The 23,346-nt window shown below is 44.3% G+C and overlaps 1 protein-coding gene across 2 annotated transcripts in view; it reads left to right on the top strand.

Moving 5' to 3' along the window:
- The window catches only part of Itgam (integrin subunit alpha M), a 44,060-nt gene that overhangs the window by 3,181 nt on the left and 17,533 nt on the right, over positions 1 to 23,346 (top strand). For both annotated transcript variants that reach the window (XM_005064323.4, XM_005064322.4), the window contains exons 3-12: positions 4,536 to 4,639; positions 6,525 to 6,595; positions 6,716 to 6,833; positions 14,539 to 14,669; positions 14,997 to 15,142; positions 16,240 to 16,393; positions 17,635 to 17,785; positions 18,460 to 18,533; positions 18,708 to 18,837; positions 19,102 to 19,244. In XM_005064323.4, the coding sequence (XP_005064380.1) occupies positions 4,536 to 4,639; positions 6,525 to 6,595; positions 6,716 to 6,833; positions 14,539 to 14,669; positions 14,997 to 15,142; positions 16,240 to 16,393; positions 17,635 to 17,785; positions 18,460 to 18,533; positions 18,708 to 18,837; positions 19,102 to 19,244 (1,222 nt within the window). The remainder of the gene's footprint in view (positions 1 to 4,535; positions 4,640 to 6,524; positions 6,596 to 6,715; positions 6,834 to 14,538; positions 14,670 to 14,996; positions 15,143 to 16,239; positions 16,394 to 17,634; positions 17,786 to 18,459; positions 18,534 to 18,707; positions 18,838 to 19,101; positions 19,245 to 23,346) is intronic.

Raw genomic sequence — 23,346 nt, 5'->3', positions numbered from 1 at the left:
TAATCCACAGAGCCTAAAACATTTACCTTTAGAGAAATTTTTACCAGGATTCATTATGGAAATAATCTTTTCAGAGTGAGAAGTGTTGGTGCTTGCTGTTGTAGAGGCTGTGAGTTCATACGAGTGACAGTGCTGTCACGTCCAGAAAACAGTTTCCCATTTCCTCTAGCTCTCGCCATCTTTCCATTTCCTGTTCTGTATGATCCCTGAACCTTGAGAGGAAGTACGTAGAGAAGATGTCTCATTTGGAGCTGAGCATGCCCAGTCTCTTTATAGATCATCTACTTAAAAGGAAGCACCTCTGATGAGGATTGAGAGATGAACTAGTCTATGGGTGTAGAGTTCAGAACTTAGAAAGAAATTTAATTCAATGCCCACCTAGTAGACTAGTAGTAGTAGATATTCCCCTTGGGCCCATGACCTACCTAGCTACAAGAATCTCGACCCAGTTAACAGTACTAGACATGAATTTCATCTTGTGGACCAGACCTTTACTGCAAGAAGGAAGTGGTAGTTGTCCTCTGTCTTAGGTTTCTATTGCTCTGGCAAAGCACCATGGCCTAAAGCAATTTGGGGATGAAAGGGTTTATTTGGTTTTCAAACCCTGGGTCATAATCCACTGAGGGAAGCCAAGGCAGGAGTCTACAGACAGGAACTTAGGGCAGGAACTGAAGCAGGGACCCTGGAGGAATGTTGCTATTGGCTTGCTCAGACTACTTTCTTATGAACGTTGCTATTGGCTTGCTCAGCCTGCTTTCTTATGCAACCCAGAGGCACCTGCCCAGGGGGTCTCTTCACAGGCCTCACACCAACCTCTACACAAGAAAATGCCCTTAGAGGACGATTTGATGGGGGCGACTCCTGAATTGAGATTACCCTTTCCCACATGCGTCTAGGTTGACAAAAAGTAACAAGCACAGTCCCATAATATTCATGCCACTATTACACTAGCGGCACTTGGCTGTCTTGCCAGGCCAATCCTTATTGTAGCCAAAAGGTTCACAGCCGTGTAAAGCGATTGATTTCTTTTCTCCCCTGGTAATATGCACAGAGTTCTCCAGCACCATGGAGGCTAGCCAGTAGGGATGAAGCTTCCAGCTTGGTACCACTCGAATTCTCCATAGTCTAGGGCTCAAGTATGCATTGTGTTAAGCAATACCTTATTACTGTCAAATTCTGGAGGGTAACCAAGAGCAGTGGCCTGTAACGTTTAGGGAGGAAGTCTATGGGATCCCACTGACCAACAACCGGAGAAGAGGCACTCTGTATCTGGGCTTTTTATTTGACAGCTCATGGTATCTGGGAGAGGAAATTCCCCCCTCATTATAGGATAACTCCATTAAATTGTGTGTGTGTGTGTGTGTGTGTGTGTGCGCGCACACACACACACACACGTGCATGCATGCAAATACACACATACATGTGATGTACATATTTTAGGAAGTTTCTATAGTAGTTGATTTCCATACTGCTTTAAAAAAAAAGGTTTTTATTGTTTGTTAATTCTTCCTGCTCCAGTATCCTTTCCCTCTTCATATCACTTTTGTTTTATGCCTTCTCCCTTGAACACCCACACACCTTCATTCTATGCCTTCTCCCTTAAACACCCACACACCTTCATACACCTTCATTCTATCTATATCTTCTCCCTTGACCGCCATCCCCCCATGATCCATTATTATTTTCCTAACTTCTATGGGTACTCCAGTTTAACACACATATACAAAGATTCAAAGTTAATAGCCACATATAAGCGAGAATATGTGGCATTTGTATTTTTTGGGTCAGGGTGACCTCACTCAGAATGATTATTTCTAGCCCCATCTATTCCCTGAAAATTTCACTTTTCTTCATAGAACACTATGAGTTATAGAACATTTTCGTCATCCATTAGTTGAGGAACACTTGGTTGTTTGTGTTTCCTGTCTATTGTGAATACAGCAGCAATGGGCATGGGCGAGCCGTTTGAGTCTATGCCCAGACATGGTACAGCTGCATCTTGTGTAGGTCTATTTTCATCTTTTTGAGGAGCCTGCACAATAATTTCCATAGTGACTGTACCAGCTCACACCCCACCAACAGTCATTTCCTCATGGCAGCATTTGTTGTAATTTTTAAAAAATCTTAGTCATTCTGATTGGGGTAAGATGAAATCTTAAAGTAGTTTTAATTGCATTCCCTGATGGACGGGGATGCTGAACATTAAAATTTTTTTTTCTCAAAAAAAGATTTTTTAAGAAAAATTTTAACTGTGAGAGTTTCTGCAGAGGCCAGAGGAGGGCGGCAGATCATCTGGAACTGGAGTCATAGACGCTAACTGGGCTTTTTGATAGCTCACGGTGTCTGGGAGAGGAATTGCTTCTCTCATTATAGGATGACACCTTATAAATTTCATATATATATATAATTAAATGTGTGTGTCTCTATGTATAGGTATATGCATGTGAATTGCATACATACAAAAATATAATATAATGTGTGTATATATGTGTATACATACATACAATATACATATTTTAGGAATTATCTAGAGTAGTTGGCTTCCATACTTCCATTCTTCTTTTGTTTTGTTTTAAAAGACAGGGTTTCTCTGCATTGCCTGGGCTGTCCTGGAACTCTTTCTGAAGACCAGGCTGGCCTTGAACTCAGAGATATACCTACTCCTGCCTTCTGAGTGCTGGTTTAAAGGCATATACCACCAGTGTTTTTTTTTTCTCTAAAGGTTTTTATTGCTAGTTATTCCTCCACATACTTACTCCTTTCTTAATCCTTCCTGATCCATTATCCTCTGCCATGTGGGTGCTGGGAATTGAACCCAGGTCCTTTGGAAGAGGAACCAGTGCTCTTACCTGATGAACCATCTCTCTACTCCCTTATTTTTTCAAAGAGGACTATTGTCATTGCCAGGGAGATCTGGTGCCTCCAACCTCCAAGAACACTAAACTCATATGCATATAAACCCACATAGAGATACAAACACTCATATAATTAAAAAACAATCCCATCTTGGTGTGGTGGTACACACTTTTAATCCCAGTACTTAGGATGCAGAGGCAGGGAGATCTGTGTGAGTCTGAGGCCAGTCTGGTCTACACAATGAGTTCCAGGACAGCCAAAGTGAGCTTAAAGTAAGAGTGATAGCTGTCATGACAGGGTGATGGGGGAGGCCCATAGGAAAGCTGTGAGAAATCCCAGGAGCCAAAGAAAAATGCTTGACTTTCATGTCTTTTCAGGAGACTATGGGAAGTTCTGCACCACGTGACTTAGTGGGGTGTGGTGAGTGTGATGAGCAGAATGGGGTGCCAGGCACTGGGTAGGATGTAAATTAGCTATAAGACCACAGGCACAGAGCCTTCTCCTTCTGTCCCAGGGATGTGGCCTGCTTTATTTGGGCTGTGAGATCTGGCCTCCTAGATTGATCAGACACAGGCCCAAGATCTAACAATACATACATACACAGCACATGCATGTGTGTGTGTGTGTGTGTGTGTGTGTGTGTGTGTGTGTGTGTGTGTGTGTGTGTGATTAGTCAGAGGACAACCTTTGGGGGTCACTTCTCTCCTTCGATCATAGGGATAGAACTCAGGTCATCGTGCCTGTGTGGCAAGCTCCTTTACCCGTTGGAACCATCTCACCATCTGGTTTCTCCTTGAAGAGAGGGATTTCCGCTGTGTGACTTTTTCTGGAGAGATGTGACAATACATGTTCAGGGCAGATAGGGCATCGACAATAGACTAAAGAATGATTCCATCCAGGTCTAGCTCTGTGAGCCAATGACTCTACCTGGGGTTGCTTCCATAGCACGGATAAGGGTTACCCACAGAAGCACCAGCAACTTGCAACAGAATCTCTCCCCAAGCCAAGCATCGGCAGCCTTGTGAGCCCTCTCTTCCCTCCCCTCCAGATGGACTGTTGATGGATCAGTCTCCTTGGGGTCTCTGGTGGGTAATAGCAGCTGCTGGGAGTTCAAGGCGGCAGAGGCCACTCTGGGCCGAGAGTGCTCCTTCCGTATCCAGCTTCCTTTTCTGTTGACGCTTTCCCCTTATCTATCCCCATTTTCTGTTCTTCCCCTTCCTGGTTTGTAGAAACTGACAGACCACAGGAAGGCAATCAGTAAGTTGCCAGTCTCCCTTTCCCAGTTGTCATTTATCTTTTGATTTGCTTGTAATAGTTTGTCATATTTGTATATTTATTTAAATGCTTATGTGGTTGAGATCCACGTTTTTATCATTTGAGAATTTCTTATGTATATGTAGTGTCTTTGAGCAAACCTCCCTCTCCACCCCTGCCTCCCATTCTCCCCGTCACCCCACCCCTCTCCATTCTAACTTCATTTGCTCTTTCTTTAAACCCATTTTTAAGTTTCTCTCAGCATTTTGTGTCGTTCTTAGAAAGGACCTTCCTGCTCTAGGGTTTACATTTTTTTCATTGCTAATTTTTCTTCCTGTTAAGGGAGTTCAGGAAGCTTACTTCCCTTTGGAGGCTAGGACTGCTTCTATATATTCAGAGTGTTCTTTGTCACCCCCCCCCCACAGAGTGGTTGTTGCAGCCCCTCAGGAGGCAAAGGGTGTTAGCCAAACAGGTGGCCTCTACCAGTGTGACTACAGTACAAGCAGGTGCCAGCCCATTTCCCTGAAAGGTGAGTTTCAGCTCTGCCTCTGGCTCCTGGTGGGAGTCTTCCTGTGAATACAGCTGCTTCCTCAGGCATTCCTGTATCCTGTGCATCTCTGGAGGAGGGGCAGAGAATGCTTGGCTTCCCAGCCTCTCCCTTGTCCATGAACCCCTCAGGCAACCCCGTCCTTTTTCATAGTCTATCCCACGTCTCCCAGGCTGAAGTGACTCTTTGGGGCTCTTTTGCTAAAATAATTAATATTTAAATACTTTGTATGTGTGTGTGCTACCTGTACACGTGCCTGTGGGGCAAGTGCTCTGTGTGCCACCTGTGGAGGCCATAGTCAACATCAGGTGTCGTTCTTGGTTGCACTCCACCGTGTTCATTTTGAGCCAAGAACTCATTGGTTTGCCTAAGTTGTCTGGACAATGAATTTCTCTTCTTTTTTGTTTTAACCTTTATGTTATGTGTATGAGTATTTCTCTTTGGGCATGCATATGTAGCATGTGTATGTCTAGTGCCCAAGGAGGTCAAAAGAGAGTGTCAGAGTCCCTGGAACCAGACTTACACAGTGTGAGCTGCTATGTAGGTGCTGAGAACCAAACCCAGGGTCTAGAAGAGCAGACAGTGTCTTTAACTGCTCAGCCATCTGGCCAATGGATTTTGAGGCTGCTTCTGCCTTTGCCCCTCTAGCACTGGGGTTATGGATGAGTGTGACCTCACCCACTTTATTATGTGGCTTCTGGGGCTTTCATGGTAGGGACTTTACTGACTGAGCTATCTCTCCTGTTCCCAGATAGACATAATTAGTATATGTTATATCAAACGAGAGGATTATCTCCCTTTCCCTGTCCTTCTCTCCCTCTTCGCCCCACTCCTTACCCCGCCAAACTTCTCTGCAAGGTCTCTTGTCCCAAGCTGGCCTCAAACTTGCTACGTAGTTGTCATTGACCTTAACCCTCTGATCCTCCTGCTTCACCCTCAAGTGCTGGCGTCACCATGCATGGCCCTATGATTTGTGCATGCTAGGCCACACTCTACCCAACAGGGTCACACTCCGTTCCCGAAGTTGGGTTTCATTATGCCAGTTTCTTTTCTATCCTTTATTTATTATGTTTGAGACTTGGTCTCACTGTGTAGCCATGGCTGGCCTGGAACTTGCTATGTAGACCAGGTTGGTCTCAAATGTCCCACCTCTGCCTCTCAGCTCCTGGGACTAAAGGTGTTCCTCATCATTCCTGGCTGACATTTTTATACATGTGTATAATATATTCCCATTCTTTCTGCCCTCTTTAATCTCCCTGCCTCTTCCTGTTGCCTATGCTCCAAATAGTCCTCCACACTTTAAACCTTGCCTTACTTAATTCTACCCGCCTCTGTGCAGCTGAAGCAATTATGTTCTTCTTTGTGGCTGGGTAAGACTGCATTGTGTAGACTGCATTTTCTTTATCCAGTCATCTATCGAGTGACTTCTCTGCTTGGCTACTGGGAGGAAGACCGTGAACACAGGTGTGTGAGTCTGTCATGTCCCTGCCTCATTGTTTTCATCTGCCACCAGCTCACAAATAATGACATGGAAACTTATCACCTGTGAAAGCCTGGCCAATAGCTTGGGCTTGTTCCTAACTAGCTCTTATAACTTAAATTATATTAATCTACGTTCTGCCATGTGGCCTTACTCTCTTCCATCTTGTTTCCTCTCAGTGTCTCTCTGGCAACTCCACCTTTCTTCTTCCAAGAGTTCTCTGTGCCCGGAAGTCCCGCCTATCCTCTCCTGCCTAGCTATTGGCCATTCAGCTCTTTATCATACCAATCACAGCAATCCGTCTCCACACAGTGTACAAACATCCCACAACATTTCACAACTCCCCTTATCCCTGAGGATGACTGTGCATGCTTCTTGACTTCTCAGTGCCCCCAGAGGCTGTGAACATGTCCTTGGGTCTCTCCCTGGCTGCTGCTACAGACCGGACCCAGCTGCTGGTGAGTTGCTCAGAATCAGAAGAAGGTTTTGAGGGGAGACCTGGGGATGCTGGGGTGTAGGTGCTGTGATGGTAGGACAGGAGGCAGGGGTAGCCCCTTTACTGGCACTTTGCCCCTCAGGCCTGCGGCCCCACTGTGCACCAAATATGCGAGGAGAACACATATGCGAAAGGACTGTGCTACCTGTTTGACTCCAACCTGATGAGGCCACCCCAGCAGTTCCCAGAGGCTCTCAGAGGTAGGTCATTTTTGGCAGAGACTTCAAGAGGGGAGGGAGACATGGCTGAGAACTGTTTTCAGGCTGTTTTAGAATTAACATCTCAATCCCCCTGCCATTTTCTATTCCTTTGAAGTAAATTGAAAAGAAAACTCCAGCTCAGCTAGGTGTAGTGGCCTGTGCATGTGATCCTAACTCTTGGGAGAAGAGGAATGAGGGCCAGATGTTCAAGCTCATCTTCAGCTACATAAGTCTCATGGCCTACATGAGACTGTCTTAAATGACAAAACAAAACTAGCAGTGCGTCTCATACTTAAGAGGAGGGGGGCTGTCATAGTCAGTGTTCTATTACTGTGAAGAGACATTGTGACCAAGGCAATCTTTTTTAAAAAGGGTTTAAAAAAGGGTTTCTCTATGTAGTTTTGGAGCCTTTCCTGGAACTCTGTAGACAAGACTGGCCTTGAACTCACAGAGATTCACTTGCCTCTGCCTCCTAAGTTCTGGGATTAAAGGCGTGTACTACCACTGCCCAGTCTATAAAAGAAAGCATTTAATTGGGGTGGCTCACTTACAGTTTCAGAGGTTCAGTCCATTGTCATCGTGATAGGGTGCATGGTGGCCTGCAGGCAGACATGGTGCTGGAGAAGTCGCTGAGAACTGCATCTTGATTTGATAGCTGAGAGAGAGACTCTGGGCCTGAATTGGACTTTTCAAATCTCAAAGCCCATTCCCAGTAACATATTTCCTCCAAGGCCACGCCTCCTAATCCTTTCAAATAGTGCCAATCTCTGATGATCAAGCATTCAAATCTATGAGGCTAATGGGGGCCATTCTTAGTCAAACCACCATAGGAACTATTGAAGTATATTATTGTCAGAGTGTGAGGATGGGTGGCTGCCTAATATAGGCCTGTTCCCTAGGCATGTGTTGCTTGAGAAAGAGAGAGAGGGGTTGGATAATCATTTAAAGTTGCTTTCCCACAGTGCCTGGCAGCCCCAAGCTGATTGTAAAGCATGTCAGTCACTCACTCTCTCTCTCTCTCTCTCTCTCTCTCTCTCTCTCTCTCTCTATATATATATATATATATATATATATATATATATATATATATATATTTTCTTTTTCTTTTTTTGACTTTTTTTTTTGAGACAGGTTCTCTCCTTATAGCTCTGGCTGTCCTGGAACTCACTCTGTAGTCCAAGCTATTCTCGAACTCACAGAGATCCTCCTGCCTCTGCCTCCCAAGTGCTGGGATTAAAGGTGTGCGCCACCATGCTTACCTTTTCTTTAAAAAAGAAAACATTTGTTTTACTTATGTGTATGTGTGTGTGTGCATGTACATGGTTGTATGGGTGCCCATGGAGTCCAGAAGAGGGCATCAGAAACCCAGAAGCTGGAGTTTCATATGGTGGTGAGCATCCCATTCATATGGTGGTGAGCATCCCAGTGCGGGTGCTGGGAAGCAAGTTCCGGTTTTCTGGAAGAGCAGCGAGTTTTCTCAACTCTTCAGCTATCTCTCTGGCCCCTGTTGGTTTGGTTTCAGTATTTGGTCTTTTCTTAGTTCCCATTTGCTTAAGAACCATCCTAACATTTCTTTTTACCCCCTGGAGTCTCTCGGATGTCCACTCCACAGCGTTCCTTCAGGTGTCCTCTCTAGAGCTAGCTTTAGCTTTTTTTCTTTTCAAATTTTTGTTAATTGTGCTCAGTTTTTCTTTCTTTTTAAATTACGACAGATAGTTTTGCTGGGCATATTATCCTGGGTTGGCAGCTATAGTTTTTGAGAACTTCAAGTGCGTTACTCCAAGTCCTTTTGGATTTTAGAAAATCCGCTGTTATTTTGATGGGCCTGCCTTTGCAGGCAATCAACCTTTCTTGCAGCTCCTCAGGGCACTCCCTTTGTTGTTCTGTATAATTAATGATGTTTTTGACTATAATATAATGTGGGGAGTTTCCTTAATGACCTACCTGTTTGATGTTCTGTATGCTTCTTGCATGTGAGTAGGTATCTCTTTCCCTAGATTTGGCAACTTTTCTTCTATGACTTTATTAAAACTATATTTCTATGTCTTTGGAATATGATTTTTATCCTTCTATGTTCATAATTGTAGATTTGGTTTTTTCATGATGTCTGAAATATTTCATATATCTGTCATATGTTAAAACATGTTTGAGATCCAGTTATACTACTTTTTCTATAGCCTTGGTACTCTGTGAAATATAATCCATTATACTAGTGAGGCTTTTTACTGAGGATTTTTTTTGAAGTTTTTATTTCATCATCATTTGTTTTTATTTAGCATTTTTATGAATTCTATTTCTATATCTAGAATTTAATTTTCTTATTTCATTCAACTATTTGTGTTCTTTTTGAATTATTTAGGAGTTTATTCATGTTATCTGTGAAATCCATGAACAGTCATTTTTCAAATTCTTTGTTTACAATTTTGTCAAAGTGACTCTCATCTGAGGCCATCACTGTTTAGTGTAGCAGACTTTTTTGTTTGGGCCACCAACCAACTCCAAAATCATGACACGAAGACTTCTTATTAGTTATGAGTGCTCAGCCTTATCTTACGCTTGTTCCATTAGCTCTTAACCTGTTTCTCTTCATCTATGCTTTGTCTCGGGGCTTTTACTTTTCTTTCCTTCTGTATCTCTTACTTTCACTACTTCTCAGGTTTGGCTAGCTGATAGCTGTCTGGCTTCTGGCCCCAGGTTCTCCCTCGTTCTCTGCTCTTCCTTCTCTCTTGAGCCTAGATTTCTCTTCCTACTTAATTTCCTCTGCCATCCTCTTCCCCAACTATCCCTATATTGCCTAGCTATTGGCCATTTGGCTTTTTTTTCCTTTTCTGTTTGAGACAGGGTTTCTCTGTGGCTTTGGAGGCTGTCCTGGAACTCGCTCTTGTAGACCAGGCTGGTCACCAACTCACAGAGATTCACCTGCCTCTGCCTCCCGAGTGCTGGGATTAAAGACATGCGCCACCACCGCCCGGCTAGCCATTCAGCTTCTGTATGTCTTACTTTCCTGTGTCCTCCGTGTCTGACTGGCTGGCCCCTGGCATCTCATTTCTCCCTCATCCTCTCTTCTCTCTCATTCCTCAAGCCTAGATTTTCCTCTTATTTTCTCTGCCTGCCAGTCCCCACCTATCCTTCTACTGCCTACCTTTTTGTTAGACCAATCAGGTGCCTTAGGCAGGCAAGGTGAAATAGCAACACATCTTTACATAGTTAAACAAATGCAACATAAACAAATGTAACACATCTTTACATATTTAAACAAATTCAGCATAAACAAATGTAACACACCTTCACATAGTTAAATAGTCTGTAACAGTGCCCTCTGACTGGTGTCAGAATCCACGTAGTCTGCAGGCTTCAGAGTACTGGTGTTACCAGACTTAGCTTGTGTCCCAACAAGCCAGGTTCCTCCATCTGCTCTTAATAAGCCAATTAAAACAGCTGAATTAATAGTGTAGAAAAAGAATATTTATTCAATGTGGCCACATTGTGAAGGAGGAACAAAGAGATTCAGTGACCCCCCTCCCCCGCAGCCCCCCTCTCCCATGGCCCCCCTCCCCCGTGGCCCCTTCCCCCCACCCCCTCCCGTCTGTCTTGGGGGTGGGACATGACATAAGGGTAGGGTTAAATAGAAAGCATGAGCTGGGTATACCTAAGCAGTCTGGCCAGGGTGTGGTCCCTACCCACCACTGTCTCCTTATTTTTTCTGTTCAGAGCTAAGTTCCTCCTCAAGCAGACAATCCTCTGGCTGCCCCAGAGCTTCAGCCATTTTTTTCTAGTGAGATTCTAATTTCTTGGGATCCTATCCTTTCAAAAGTTTGACAGCCAAAGAATGGAATATAGTGTTTTTTTTAGCCAGCTGGACAGCTATATGGGAGTTTCATGTGGCCTTTGACCTGCGGGACCTGGGTTCATGTGGTACATGGGCACTAGGTGCTGAGTGTGGGTTGTTGATGATGGCAGCCAGCCAGCATCTGCAGGGTGTGAAGGTGCAAGGGAGGGTTGCTATGACCTCTGACCTCAGAAGTTGGAGTCCTCATGGTGTGTGGGCATTGGAAGCTGAGTGTAGGGTTTTGCACAGTCTGTGGCCTCAGAAGCAGATGCACAGATCCCCTCCATGGTTCCAGTCCTTAGGGTGGGGATTCACAGGACTTTGGAACTCAGGACCCAGGGTTTGCAGTGTACATGGGGAGTAAGGTACTGGGTATCTGGGGTGGGTGTTTTTGGCTTCTGACTTCAGAAGCCAGTATGCATGAGGTGTCCTGGCAACTACTGTTGAGTAGGGGACCCCTTCAGTGGCAGTCTCTGTTCAGCTGTTCAACTGAATTTTCATTTTACAAATTGGAGTCTTTGATGGGTTGGGTCTTGCCTCCTGGACACCCTTCCTATTGTCCCAGTGCAGACCAAGAGGGTTTTCTTTACTGGTGTTTATCTCTTTAAAGAATTATGCACCTCTCTCTGTCTGTCTGTCTGGTCTGTCTTTTGTGTGTGATATATGTGTGTAGTGTGTGTGTGTCTGCCATGGTGCACATGTGGAAATTGGAGGACAACTTGTGGGAGTTGGTTCTCTCCTATCATGTGAGTTCCAGGGACCTAAATCATGTCTTTATGCTTGGCAGAAAGCACCTTTCCCTGCTGAGCTATCTCACCGATTCATTGTGGTTTTCTCTTTAACAATTACAGCTGCTTTCTCAGCATTCTCCTTTTGGCCATTTTAAATGTATTCCTGCTTCTCTCTCCCCTTGTTCATTATAGGCTCATGGCTGTATCATCATGAAAATGCGCTTAGTCCAACGAAGTCCATAATCTTCGTAGTCTCAACACTGGTACAAGTCTCCCGAGACCCAATGTGGTCTCCTAACTGTGACTTTCTGTAAGATAAAAAAAGAAAATTATATACATTCAGTGTTTTGAAATACATATTACCTTTCCAAAATGAAAGAACGAGGGCATAGTTAGCAAATACGGGATCAAAGCCAGACTGGACTCCATAAGGGCAGATACCAAATCCTGCAGCCCCATGTCCGCGTCAGAGAATTTAGATGACCTGCCCCTCCGGCTTTGCTACTTGCTGAATAAATCTGTCTTAGCCTGGTTCCACTCCCTGTGTGCAGCTCTTCTTGGCAGATGTCTCATGGCCTGGGCATTGCAACATCCTGGGGGCTTCACTGCAGCTGTGACTTCACTTTCGTAATGTTATACAATGATTTCTCAGGACTTTGCTGCAGGACTCCTCTCCCACGAGCTTCTGACCTTGGCAGTTAGCTCTCTTAAACATCAGATGCAGAATCCATGACCCCTTTATTCTTGCATCCTTCATACCCCTAACGTCATGTAGGCCTCACCCAGAACCCCAAGACCCTAACTTTCTGTCCTTTGCTTCTTTCTTTGCCCTCCCTTCTTCCCTCCCTCCCTCACTACTTCTTTTCTTCCTCCTACTTCTCTTCATCCTCTTTCAAACAAAGTCTTATGTATATCCCTGGCTGGTTTGGAACTAATGAAGCACTTCCTCTGATTCCCAAGTGCTGGGACTCAAGGTCCTCAGTTCAAATATCTCCTTTTAAGCCCATTTGTAGACTATAGCTCAGTCGCCATGGACAGCATTGAATCCTTAAGCCTGGGGTCCTCCTCTGGGAAAGCCTTTTGGGATTATGGGCAGGTCTTATGTTTTTTTTTTTTTAACTTTTTGCTCTTTGGGGACCCACCACCTAGGTCCCAAATAAATATTTTTTATTTATGTTTTTATTTTTTTGGTTTTACGAGACAGGGTTTCTCTGTATTGTTTTGGAGGTTGTCGGTCCAGCCCGGCCTCGAACTCACTGAGATCCGCCTGCCTCTGCCTCCCGAGTGCTAGGATTAAAGGCGTGTGCCACCAACGCCTGGCCCAAATAAATATATGGAGAGGTATTCCTACTTGTGAATGCCCAGCCTTAGCTTGGCTTGTTTCTAGCCAGCTTTTCTTAGCTTAAATTATCCGGTCTACCTTTTGCTTCCGGGCTTTTATCTTTCTTTATTCTATATACCTTCCTTTGCTTCTTGCTCTGTGTCTAGCTGTGTAGCTGGGGGGCTGGACGCTGGCATCTTCCTCTTCTCCTTTTCTCGCTCTTCTCTCGCTTCTCCTCCTCCTATTTATTCTGTCTGCCTGGCAGTCCCACCCATCCTTTCTCCTGCCTAGCTATTGGTTGTTCAGCTCTTTCTTAGGCCAATCAGGTGTTTTAGACAGGCAAAGTAACACAGCTTTACACAGTTAAACAAACACAACATAAAAAAATGCAGCACATCTTTGCATCATTAAACAGATGTTCCATAGCATAAACAAATGTAATACATCTTAAAATAATATTCCTCAACAAGGTCTCATCTCCACCCTTTCCTCACCAGGGCTCTGATGATCCAGCTTAGCTATGCCTCAGTTACTCTGCCCATGCACTGCTTGAACCCTTGGTTGAATGTGTGTGCTGTAGAGGGTCTACTTTCCACCCACCAGGCCAGCTTTCTATTTCTGGCACTGGATGGCTGCTGCTGTTGCTGCATCACAGCCCGAATATGCAGCAGTATCAGCTGTTTTTCTTATGCTCATTTAGAGACATTTTGGTTGTGATTTTGGTATGACTTTTGCTTCTGACTTGTTTAGATCTTGAGCATCAGAGAATAAGAATTCCAGTGTCTCCTGGGGCTATTGCCTTTGCTTATTCTGGGAAGGGTCAATGGGATGGCTCCTATGGTGGTTTGAATGAAGATAGGCCTGTAGGCTCAAATATTTAAACAGTTGGAGGACTGTTTAAGATTAGGCGTGGCCTTTCTAGGGTGGGTATGTCATTGGGGAGTGGGCTTTGAGGTTTCAAAAGCCCATGTCAGGTCCAGTCCGTTCTCTCTCTGCCTGCTGCTTCAGATCAGGATGTAAGTTCTTAGCTACTGCCCAAGCGCCATGCCTGCCTGCCCACCCACCATGATGGTGATGGATTAACCCTCTGAAACTGTAAGCAAGGACTTTCTTTTTAAAACTGACTTGGCTGTAGTGGTATAGTAACCAAGACAGCTCCACAGTAGCTTGACCCCAAAGTCTACAATTGTAGCTAGATGGGTGGCAACTAAACCCCTGGGGTAGGAAGGTACCACAATCACCATCCCTGGAATAGGACATGCATTAGCACTGTCTGTGTTTCTAAGATGTCATGGTGTTGTGAGCAGATGCAGCTCCTTCAACCTGGCTTAGTGCCTGTGAGGACTACAGAGATCCCCCTGGTGAGGACTGCAGGGACCCCACCCCCCATGAGGACTGCAGAGATCGCCCTGGTGTGGACTGTAGACACTTAAAGTGGCGAGAGCTGTTGGTGTCCTCTTGCATGGCTTCCTCTTCTCGGAGGGAGAAGCCTCTGTTGATTCTGTGCTGACCTTGGCTTTGGAGGCCAGGAGTATATCCTTGTGGCCAGCCTGGGTTTCTGTGCTCTCCCTCGATGCACTTTGGCATACTCCCTAGTTACTTTCATACAAATTCAGTTGGTTTTTGTTGTACTGGCCACCCAGGGCTTTTGGGCAGCCATCTTGCTGATGTGTGAGACATCTGTCCATATTTTATTTTCCTTGGTGCAAATTCAGAATTTTTCTTTTTCTATCTTTTCTCCCCTCATTGTCCAGGTGAGGGCTGATATTCAAAGATAACATTCAAGTATTAACTAATTTGTCTTCTTTTTTCTCTCTTGCCTAGAATGTCCTCAGCAGGAGAGTGACATTGTCTTCTTGATTGATGGCTCTGGTAGCATCCACCCCAGAGACTTTCAGAAGATGAAGGAGTTTGTCTCAACTGTGATGGAGCAGTTCACAAAGTCTAAAACCTTGGTGAGGGGTGGTGGTAGCCCTACATAAGGCTGATGAATTCACGACAACTAGGCTGTTCGATTGATACAAATGTGGGATTTGGTAAATTGACGATTGTATTACTTTACCATGCTCTTTTCTCCTTGCTTGCTGCAATCTTAGCACTGTTTTGGCACCTGTCAAGTAGGTGGCCCTAATTAATTGACAGGGGGATGAAACCCACATGTCCTAGTATTGTCAAGAAGATGTGTACAGCCCTTGTTGGGGGGCACAGTGTGGGCATTTTCTCTGGTTGGGGGCGTGGTGTGGGCGTTTTCTCTGGTGTAACGCCAGGTGCCCTGTTCCTAGTTCTCTTTGATGCAGTACTCTGATGAATTCCGGACTCACTTCACCTTCAATGATTTCAAGAAAAACCCTAACCCAAGATCACATGTGGATTCCATAAGGCAGCTGAATGGAATGACAAAAACGGCCTCAGGGATCCAAAAAGTAGTGTGAGTCCCTCCATCTTTGCTTTTGGTAGAAGGAGACACTTTTAGCAGGGCTGTGAAGGATTAGATGAGCTGCTCAGACAGAGATTGGGTAAAGTCTTTTCCAGAGGGCAAAATTATTTGAAGAATGTTCATGTAAACACAGGATGCAGTTAAAATTAACAGTTGAAAGAGGCAGCAAGACCTTGACTGGAAAGATGGCTTGAATCTATTTTGGGTATGTTGCCTGGGGTAGAGTGCTTGCCTAATCAATGAAAGGCCCTAGGATTGATCCTCAACACCATAAGGAAAAGAAAACCCAAATCCAAACAACAAAAAGACAAAACAAAAGTAGGTTGAATGCGAGTGTCACCAAACTCAACTTTATATAGTCAGTGTGGAACCACTGAAAGTTTTTAACGGTAGGGAGGCCTTTCTTGAATTTAAGATTGCTCTGCTTCTGGTATGTACACAGAGGGGGTGTGGGGCTGGCAGAGTGTAAGAAGATGAGAGGCAGGAGACAGACAGTTAATAAAGGGCTTGCAATGCAAACATAAAGACCTGAGTTCCATCTCTAGAGCCCATGGAGAAAAGCTGTACTTGGTGGTAATCCTAATGCCAGTGAGGGAGGCATAGACCTGAGGACCCCCAGAACTTGCTGGCTAGCCCAGTCTAATAAATAAGCTCCAGGACAGTAAAAAACAGGCAGACAGCCGCTGAGGAGGTGTGACATCCTGTCCCATCCCACATTCCCCCCTACAAACACACACACACACACACACACACAGACACACACACACACATACATAGGAAAATGAGCTAGAAAGCTTTTTCTGGGTAAAATGTAATGACAGACTAAAGGGGTCTTATTTCTTTACTTTTTTTTTTCTATATTTAACAGCAACAAGGAGCCTGCTTGTGGTAGTGCATACCTGTAATTCAGGAGACAGAAGCAGGGAGATCACCAACTTGATGCCCAGGCAGACACTGTGTTTAAAACATAAAAACAGCCCCACCTAGACAGACAGCTTAGCTGTAGTGTGACGGTGACTCTTCTGCTGTTTCATGCCGGATGCTAACAATATCTCTGTCTCTGTGTTTGTCATCTTTTCTCTACACAGAAGAGAACTGTTTCAGAAAACTAGCGGGGCCCGGGAGAATGCTGTGAAGATCCTAGTTGTCATCACAGATGGAGAAAAATATGGAGATCCCTTGGATTATGAGGATGTCATCCCTGAGGCAGACAGAGCAAGGGTCATCCGTTATGTCATTGGGGTAGGAAATGTAGATATTGGGCCTGGTACTTCTGTGGAGATTTTCTACTGATGTGTCCTGTCTTCAGTTTGCAAATATTGGTAAAATTACAGGGAGCCAAGGGTCATTGCCAGGCCATACACTGCTACCACATATCTGTGCCACAATAATGCTGTATATACAACAAATGATCTTAATATTTTTGGTTGTGAGCCTAGCCTTTAATGGCTGGGCCATCTCTCCAGACCTCAGTGGCTTAATAGAAGTCATCTTGTAATGTGGCCTGGTTGTTCTCCTAGCCTCCTGGCCTCAGCAAGGCTAACTTGTATCTGCTGTTAGCTGCGGGCTGGTGGGCAGGTCTGCTGATCTTGCCTTTGCTCTCTCCACTTTCTGGTGACTTGTCTGCTGGGCAGATGGCCTTGCTGGGAACAGGTTGGGCCATTTAGCTCTACTGTTGCCTGGGTCTCATTCTCCAGTGGCCTCACCTGGAGATGCCCTTAGGATGAAGGCAGAGGAGAAAGGAAGTAGACGTTGGAGGTGCTTTTTTCTAGCTTCTATTAGCATCACATTTGGTAGCAATCATGGGCTGAGTCAGAGACAGTGAGTGGGGCAGGATACTCCAAGAGTGGGTGGGTGTGGCAAAATTTGGGAAAAAGGCTTGGGTACAGAAAGAGGTGAAATGTTAGGATTGCCAGTGCCATCACACTTGTATGCTACCTTGTATTACATAGAAGGAGGCATAAATTCAGAGGACTGCTGTAAGAAGGACCTTCATATATAAAGGAATTCTCTTGGGGCTGGAAGGATGGCTCTGTAAGAGCACTTCTAGAGTACCAGTGCTCAGGGCTCAGGTCATGTGGCTCCTAACAGTTTGTAACTCCAACTCCAAGGGGTTTGACACCTCTGGCCTGCAACACACATGTATATGGACCCACACAGACTCACACACACACACACACACACACACACACACACACACACACACACACACACACACACGCCCGCACACACAGAGGGGGGGCAGAGGTTAGGCATAACAAATGGATGAGACTATACACCAAATTGCTCCCTGTGCTGCCCAAACCTACCTAACTGTCCCTGCAGCCCTGTTCTGAGTGCCTTCTGGAGAAGTTTTTTTTTTTTTTTCTGGAGAAGTTTTTATTTGACAGAAGTTTCAGATTCTTTTGTCTAGGATTTTCTTTGCTACATGATTCTGCTACCATCAGAGAAGACACAATGTAGCTTCTGCTCCTTGGTGACAGGTAGGAAATGCCTTCGCCAGTAGACAATCCCGTCGAGAGCTTGATACCATTGCATCTAAGCCAGCTGATGATCACGTGTTCCAAGTGGACAACTTTGAAGCTCTGAAGACCATTCAGAACCAGCTTCAGGAAAAAATCTTTGCCATTGAGGGTGAGCTAGTCCTTGAAGACCAGCCCTTCCCACTTAGCATCCCCACCCAGCCTCAGCCCCCCCCCCCACGTGGGTCTGACTTGCTCCATTCCTCGAAAGAAACAAAGCTAGACTACTGTCTCTAATGATCAAATCTAGGCTATAGAATGATTAATCTGTAGCATGGGGGATACACATCCTATACAATAATTTTCCAAAAATATGTATGTGCCCTGAGCACTGATTTACTGTCCTGTTCCCTCTGCCTAGAATAGTGTACGGCACATAGAAAGTCTCTAATAAATATTTATCAAATATATTTGCAAATTGGAGAATTGTTTTCTTTTCTTTTTGAGGGATATACTTTTGAGATAGAGTCTTACTTTGTAGACCACTATGACCTTGATCTTTTGGTAATCCTTTTACCTCAGCCTCTTGAGTGCTGGGATTACTTTTATGTGCTATCCCACCTGACCAAATTAGGGCATCTCACATTTAATCTGAGTGTGGAAAAGTTGGGAGGTTAGATACCTTGAGAACTTCATTCTTCCTTGAGGAAAGGAAGGTCGCTGAAGGCCTGCCATCCCTGTGAGGTGCACATGTCCCTTTGTCTCGCAATGATAGCCTTTGAGGTTTGGGGCATTTGGTCCATGTCTTTCTGCTTGCTTTAATGTAGACTGTTTTCTCCCTTTTAGGCACTCAGTCAGGAAGTACCAGCTCTTTTGAGCACGAGATGTCTCAAGAAGGCTTCAGTGCCACCATCACCTCTGTGAGTGGTCCTGCATCAAACTGGGGGTGGAGATGGGGCACAGAAAGAAAGAAGATTTGTGAGGGTTTGGGGCTTTTCTCCATGGCAGGTTCCCCTGGGGAGGCTTTGTTTTTTTGACAGGCATCACTGGTCCTTTGTTTCCTCCTCTCAATCCTGTTATGCTCCTTTCCCCAGAATGGTCCCTTGCTGGGCTCTGTGGGGAGTTTTGACTGGGCTGGGGGAGCCTTTCTGTACACATCAAAGGATAAAGTCACCTTCATCAATACAACCAGAGTGGATTCAGATATGAACGATGCTTACTTGGGTAAGTGAGGAGGGCAGGATTAGCTCTAGGAAGGGGTCAGGATGTAACATCTCTCCGCTGATGTGGGTGCTGTTGGGTCTTTTGTCTGCCCTTGGGATAGCTGTAAAGATTTAAAAAAAAATCTAAATTTAATTTTGGTTATGTTCATAATAGCTACCCCATAATAGCAGCAGGGGGCTGCTCGATTGCCCCACTTAAGAATGTGCCTGCATTGTGGGAAGGAGGGCCAGGTCTTCAATGGAAAACACTGTCCATTCTTTTTAGGCTATGCTTCTGCGGTCATCTTGAGGGGCCGGGTCCAAAGCTTGGTTTTAGGGGCGCCTCGATATCAGCACACTGGCCTGGTGGTGATGTTCAGACAGAATTTTGGTGTCTGGGAGCCCCACACTGATATCAAAGGCAGCCAGGTAAGTGTAGAGTGCTGAAGCATAAACACACAGAGGCCCCTGGGAGTGACATTCTAGGCCCATCAATGCCACGCCTGGCAGTCTTCGGAGGCCTTTACGTTAGAGAGTCCCAGGTCAGCTTTGCATCCGAGAATGGCGTGCCTTTGATTTTTCTTTCTTGTGTTGTCATACTGGAATTTGAACCCGGGCCACATGCTTGCCAGGCAAGTGCTTTATTGAGCTGTATCTCCAGTCCTAGCCTGAGCACTTTCAGCAATGACTAGTAATATTTGGCTTGCATAGAGTTTTTCATGACTACTTGTTTTTCGAGCTGCCATCTAGTTAGGACATAGCCAATACAGCTACATTAGGTATTAAAATACTGAAATAATTGCATGTCTGTTGATGGGCTAGGGAGATAACTGAGATGAGAATTTGATGTCCAGAACCCACATAAGAAGCTGGGCATGGTGGCATGCTTGTGATCCCAGCACTGGGGAAGTAGAAACAGGGGCATCTCCTGGGTTCCCTGGCCAGCTAGCATACCCTGCTTGGTGAGCTCTAGGCCAGTGAGAGACTGTCTCATTAAACAAGCCAGACAGTTGATGAAGACTGAGTGTACCAGGTTTTTTCTTTTGGGCCACCGACCAGCTACCAAATCATGACACAGGACTTCTTATTAGTTTTGAATGCTCAGACTTTGCTTAGCTTGTTTCTGGCTAGCTCTTTTAACTTAAATTAACCCGTTTCTTTCTATCTACCTTTTGCCTCAGGGTTTTTTACTTTTCTTTCCTTCTGTAATCTTACTTTCACTGCTTCTCTTGTTTGTCTGTCTGTCTGGCTTCTGGTCCCAGGTGTCTCCCTTGATGTCTCCTCCTCCTTCTCTCCTCATTTTTCCTCTGTAGCCTAGATTTCTCCTTCTCTTTATTCCCCTGATCCCCTACCGGCCAGCCCTGTCTATCCTTTCTCTGCCTAGCTATTGGCCGTTCAGCTCTTTAATAACTAAACATACATGTTTAATGAATTTTTACATCATTGAACAAATGCAACATTAACACATACAGCACACCTTTATACAGTTAAAGTAATATTCTGCAGCATAAACAAATGTAACACATGCTTGTCTAGTTAAAATAGTATTCCACAACAATTGACCCCTGAGGTTGACCTCTGGCTTACACACACACACACACACACACACACACACACACACACACACACACACATACACGAATGCACACGCACATAGGCACGCATGCAGGAATGCACTCATACACACATACACAGGCACAGGCACCCCCACAAACATATAAACTAAAATACTGAAGTAATTCCATATCTGTTGATAAATAGCTGTTTCTCTACGATGCCTCAGATGGATAAGCTGATGTCAAAAGTTCATGGGGGAAATGTAAGAGACCGAGAATAACTGAAACAATCTTGAAAAAGACCACTTCCTGATCCCAAGTTTACAAGACTGGATATGGTATCGCATACAGAAAATCTTGGTATGCAAAAGGATGAGGCAGGAGGATTACAAGTTTGAGGTCAGGTCAGGTCAGGCTACACAGTGAATTCTAGACTGAGTTGGAATATTGAGACTTAGTCTCAAAAGCAAAATAAAACAACAGCAAAACTAACTGCACGCCCCCAGTTTAGTAGTTACCAGTGGATGGAGTGGGGTAGACTCTGGGAAGGACCAACCAATACAAGGTTTTTTTCTGGGGACAGTGTTATGGGCTTATAGAGCTGATGGTTACAAAACATGAATATACTAAATACTACGAGTTTTGTACTTTAAAACAGAATTTATGTTATGTAAATGTTCTCATTAAAAAGACTATTTTGAAAAAAATTCAATGTAATTCATCGTAACGGTGGTATAAGAGCTGTGTAGTTGCCTTAGTAGAAACAGAACTAGAACCTGGCCAACTCGGACATCTCTTCACAGTCGAAAACTCCCAGTGAGTTGGGGACTAAGGGGTGTGTCCTCAACTTGAAAAGGGTCATTTGTAATGTCTCCAGCTGGCCTTGTGATTTAAGTTGGAGGAGAATGTTTTCATCTTAAAATTGTAAATAAGGTATCTACCACTCTTACTATTTCTTTTTTTCAGTACACAAGTGTATTGTTGAGCTGTTTGTTGAATTAAAATCATATTCCTCACAGCAGTGCCCAGAGGCTTCCACTTAATTTAGATCCAGTCAAGTTGACAACTGAGGTTAGCCATTACATCATCTATTTTTGTTTTTGTTGTTTGTATTTTAGAGTCTAGTATAAAAAACAGCCCTGCTCCTGTCAAGGTCCTGAAGTGCTCCTTTATGTTTCCTTCTAGTAATTTCATAGTTTAGGCATTGCATTTAGGTCCTCAGTACATTTAGAACCAATCAGGGTAGAGGTCTAGTCCCATTCTTCTGCACATAGATAGTTTCTCAAGTGATAACACTTAACAAATGGATGTTCTTTTTATGTGTCTTCTTGGGGCCTTTGCTGAAAGTCTGCTGCCTGTGAGAATGTAGATTTCTGGGTTGGTTCTGCATTCATCCTCCCGCCTTATTGTTATTTATATTCTGAAGGCTTGCTGCTTTGATTACAGCAGCTTTTTTTTTCATATATGTAGGAAGAAGCAACTCCCAAATAAACACGCTGAAACTTAGTATTACTTATAAATGCTTGGTCAATAGCTCAGGCTTGTTATTAACTAGCTCTTACAACTTGGCCCATTTCTATTAATCTACGTGCTGCCTTGATGCTCGTGGCTTTTACCCCTATCCCATTTTGTGTGTCTGATTCGTTCTCCATCTGGCTGGTGATTCTCTCACTCTGCCCTTCCTCATCCCATCATTCTCAGTTTGGTTTTCCCACCTAACTTTATCCTGTTCAGCTATTGGCCGTCAGCTTGTTTATTAACACAGTGTACAGAAGGATTATTCCATAGCATGTACGTATGTATGTGTACACACACACACACACACACACACACACACACACACACACACACACACACGTCAGGATCTTGCTATTCAGCCTGGGTTGTCCTTGATGATGATCCTCTTGTCTCAGCCTCCAAGCTCTGTGATTACAGGTGTGCGCCCCCATTCCCAGGTATGGTAGGCCTATAATATTGTACCTTCATCTTTCTTCTTCTAGCTCAAGATTGTTTGGGTGTTTGGGGCTTCTTTTGATTTCCTATGAATTTTAGGATTTAAAATATTTTTAGTAAAACTGCTATTTTATTTCAATGTAGACTAATTCTTCTAATTCATAAACATTTTTTTCATTTTTATGTTCCTTTCATTCTCTTCTCAATATTTATATTTTCATTCTAAAGAGCCTCCCTTCTGTGATTAGAGTCATTACTGGGTTTAAAAAAATTGTTTTTGATATAATGTCAAATGTCCCAGGTTGGCTTTGAGCTTTCTATGTAGCTGAGAATGGCCTTGAACTTCTCATCCTCTGTGTCTCCCGAGTGCTGAGATTACAGGCGTGTCCACTTATGTGATGCTGGCTTTCTCCATGCTAAGCTAGTACTTTATCTTTTGAGCTCTATCTGCAGACCTTTTGTTAATTTTATTAAGTGTGTGTGTTCAGGTGCCCTTGGAGACCATGGACTCTAGGAGACACCCTGGAACTAGAGTTACAGGTGGTTGTGAGCTGTCCAGTGAGGGGGATGGGAACTGAACTTGGGCCTTCTAGAAGAGCGGCAGACCTATCATTTTTTGATATATGTTGTAAATGGCATCAATTTCTTCACAACCGTTTTCAGATGGTTCACTATTGGTACCTAGAATGCTGCTGCTTTTGTATATTGATTGTGTCCTTTGACTTTACCAAATTATGTGCTCTAACAGTGCCTCTGGCAGAGTCTAGGACGGTGTCTGTAAGTTAGCTTCCTCCTGCCCTGTCTAGATGACCTCTCTTCTGTCTCTTGCTTAAGTTCTATGTCTAGGGCTTCTTACATTGTGCTGAGCGACAGTGTTGTTCAGGTCTTAACAGGAAATAGTTTCAATTTCTTATCATTCATGGTGGTGTTTGCTTTTGGTTTGTCATAGATTCTGGTGTGTGTGTGTGTGTGTGTGTGTGTGTGTGTGTGTGTGTGTGTGTGTGTACTAGCTCTGTAGACCA

The sequence above is a fragment of the Mesocricetus auratus genome, unplaced genomic scaffold, assembly GCF_017639785.1.
Source record: "Mesocricetus auratus isolate SY011 unplaced genomic scaffold, BCM_Maur_2.0 Super-Scaffold_4256, whole genome shotgun sequence".
NCBI classification, from domain to species: domain Eukaryota; kingdom Metazoa; phylum Chordata; class Mammalia; order Rodentia; family Cricetidae; genus Mesocricetus; species Mesocricetus auratus.
This window is presented reverse-complemented; position numbering and strand designations above follow the sequence as displayed.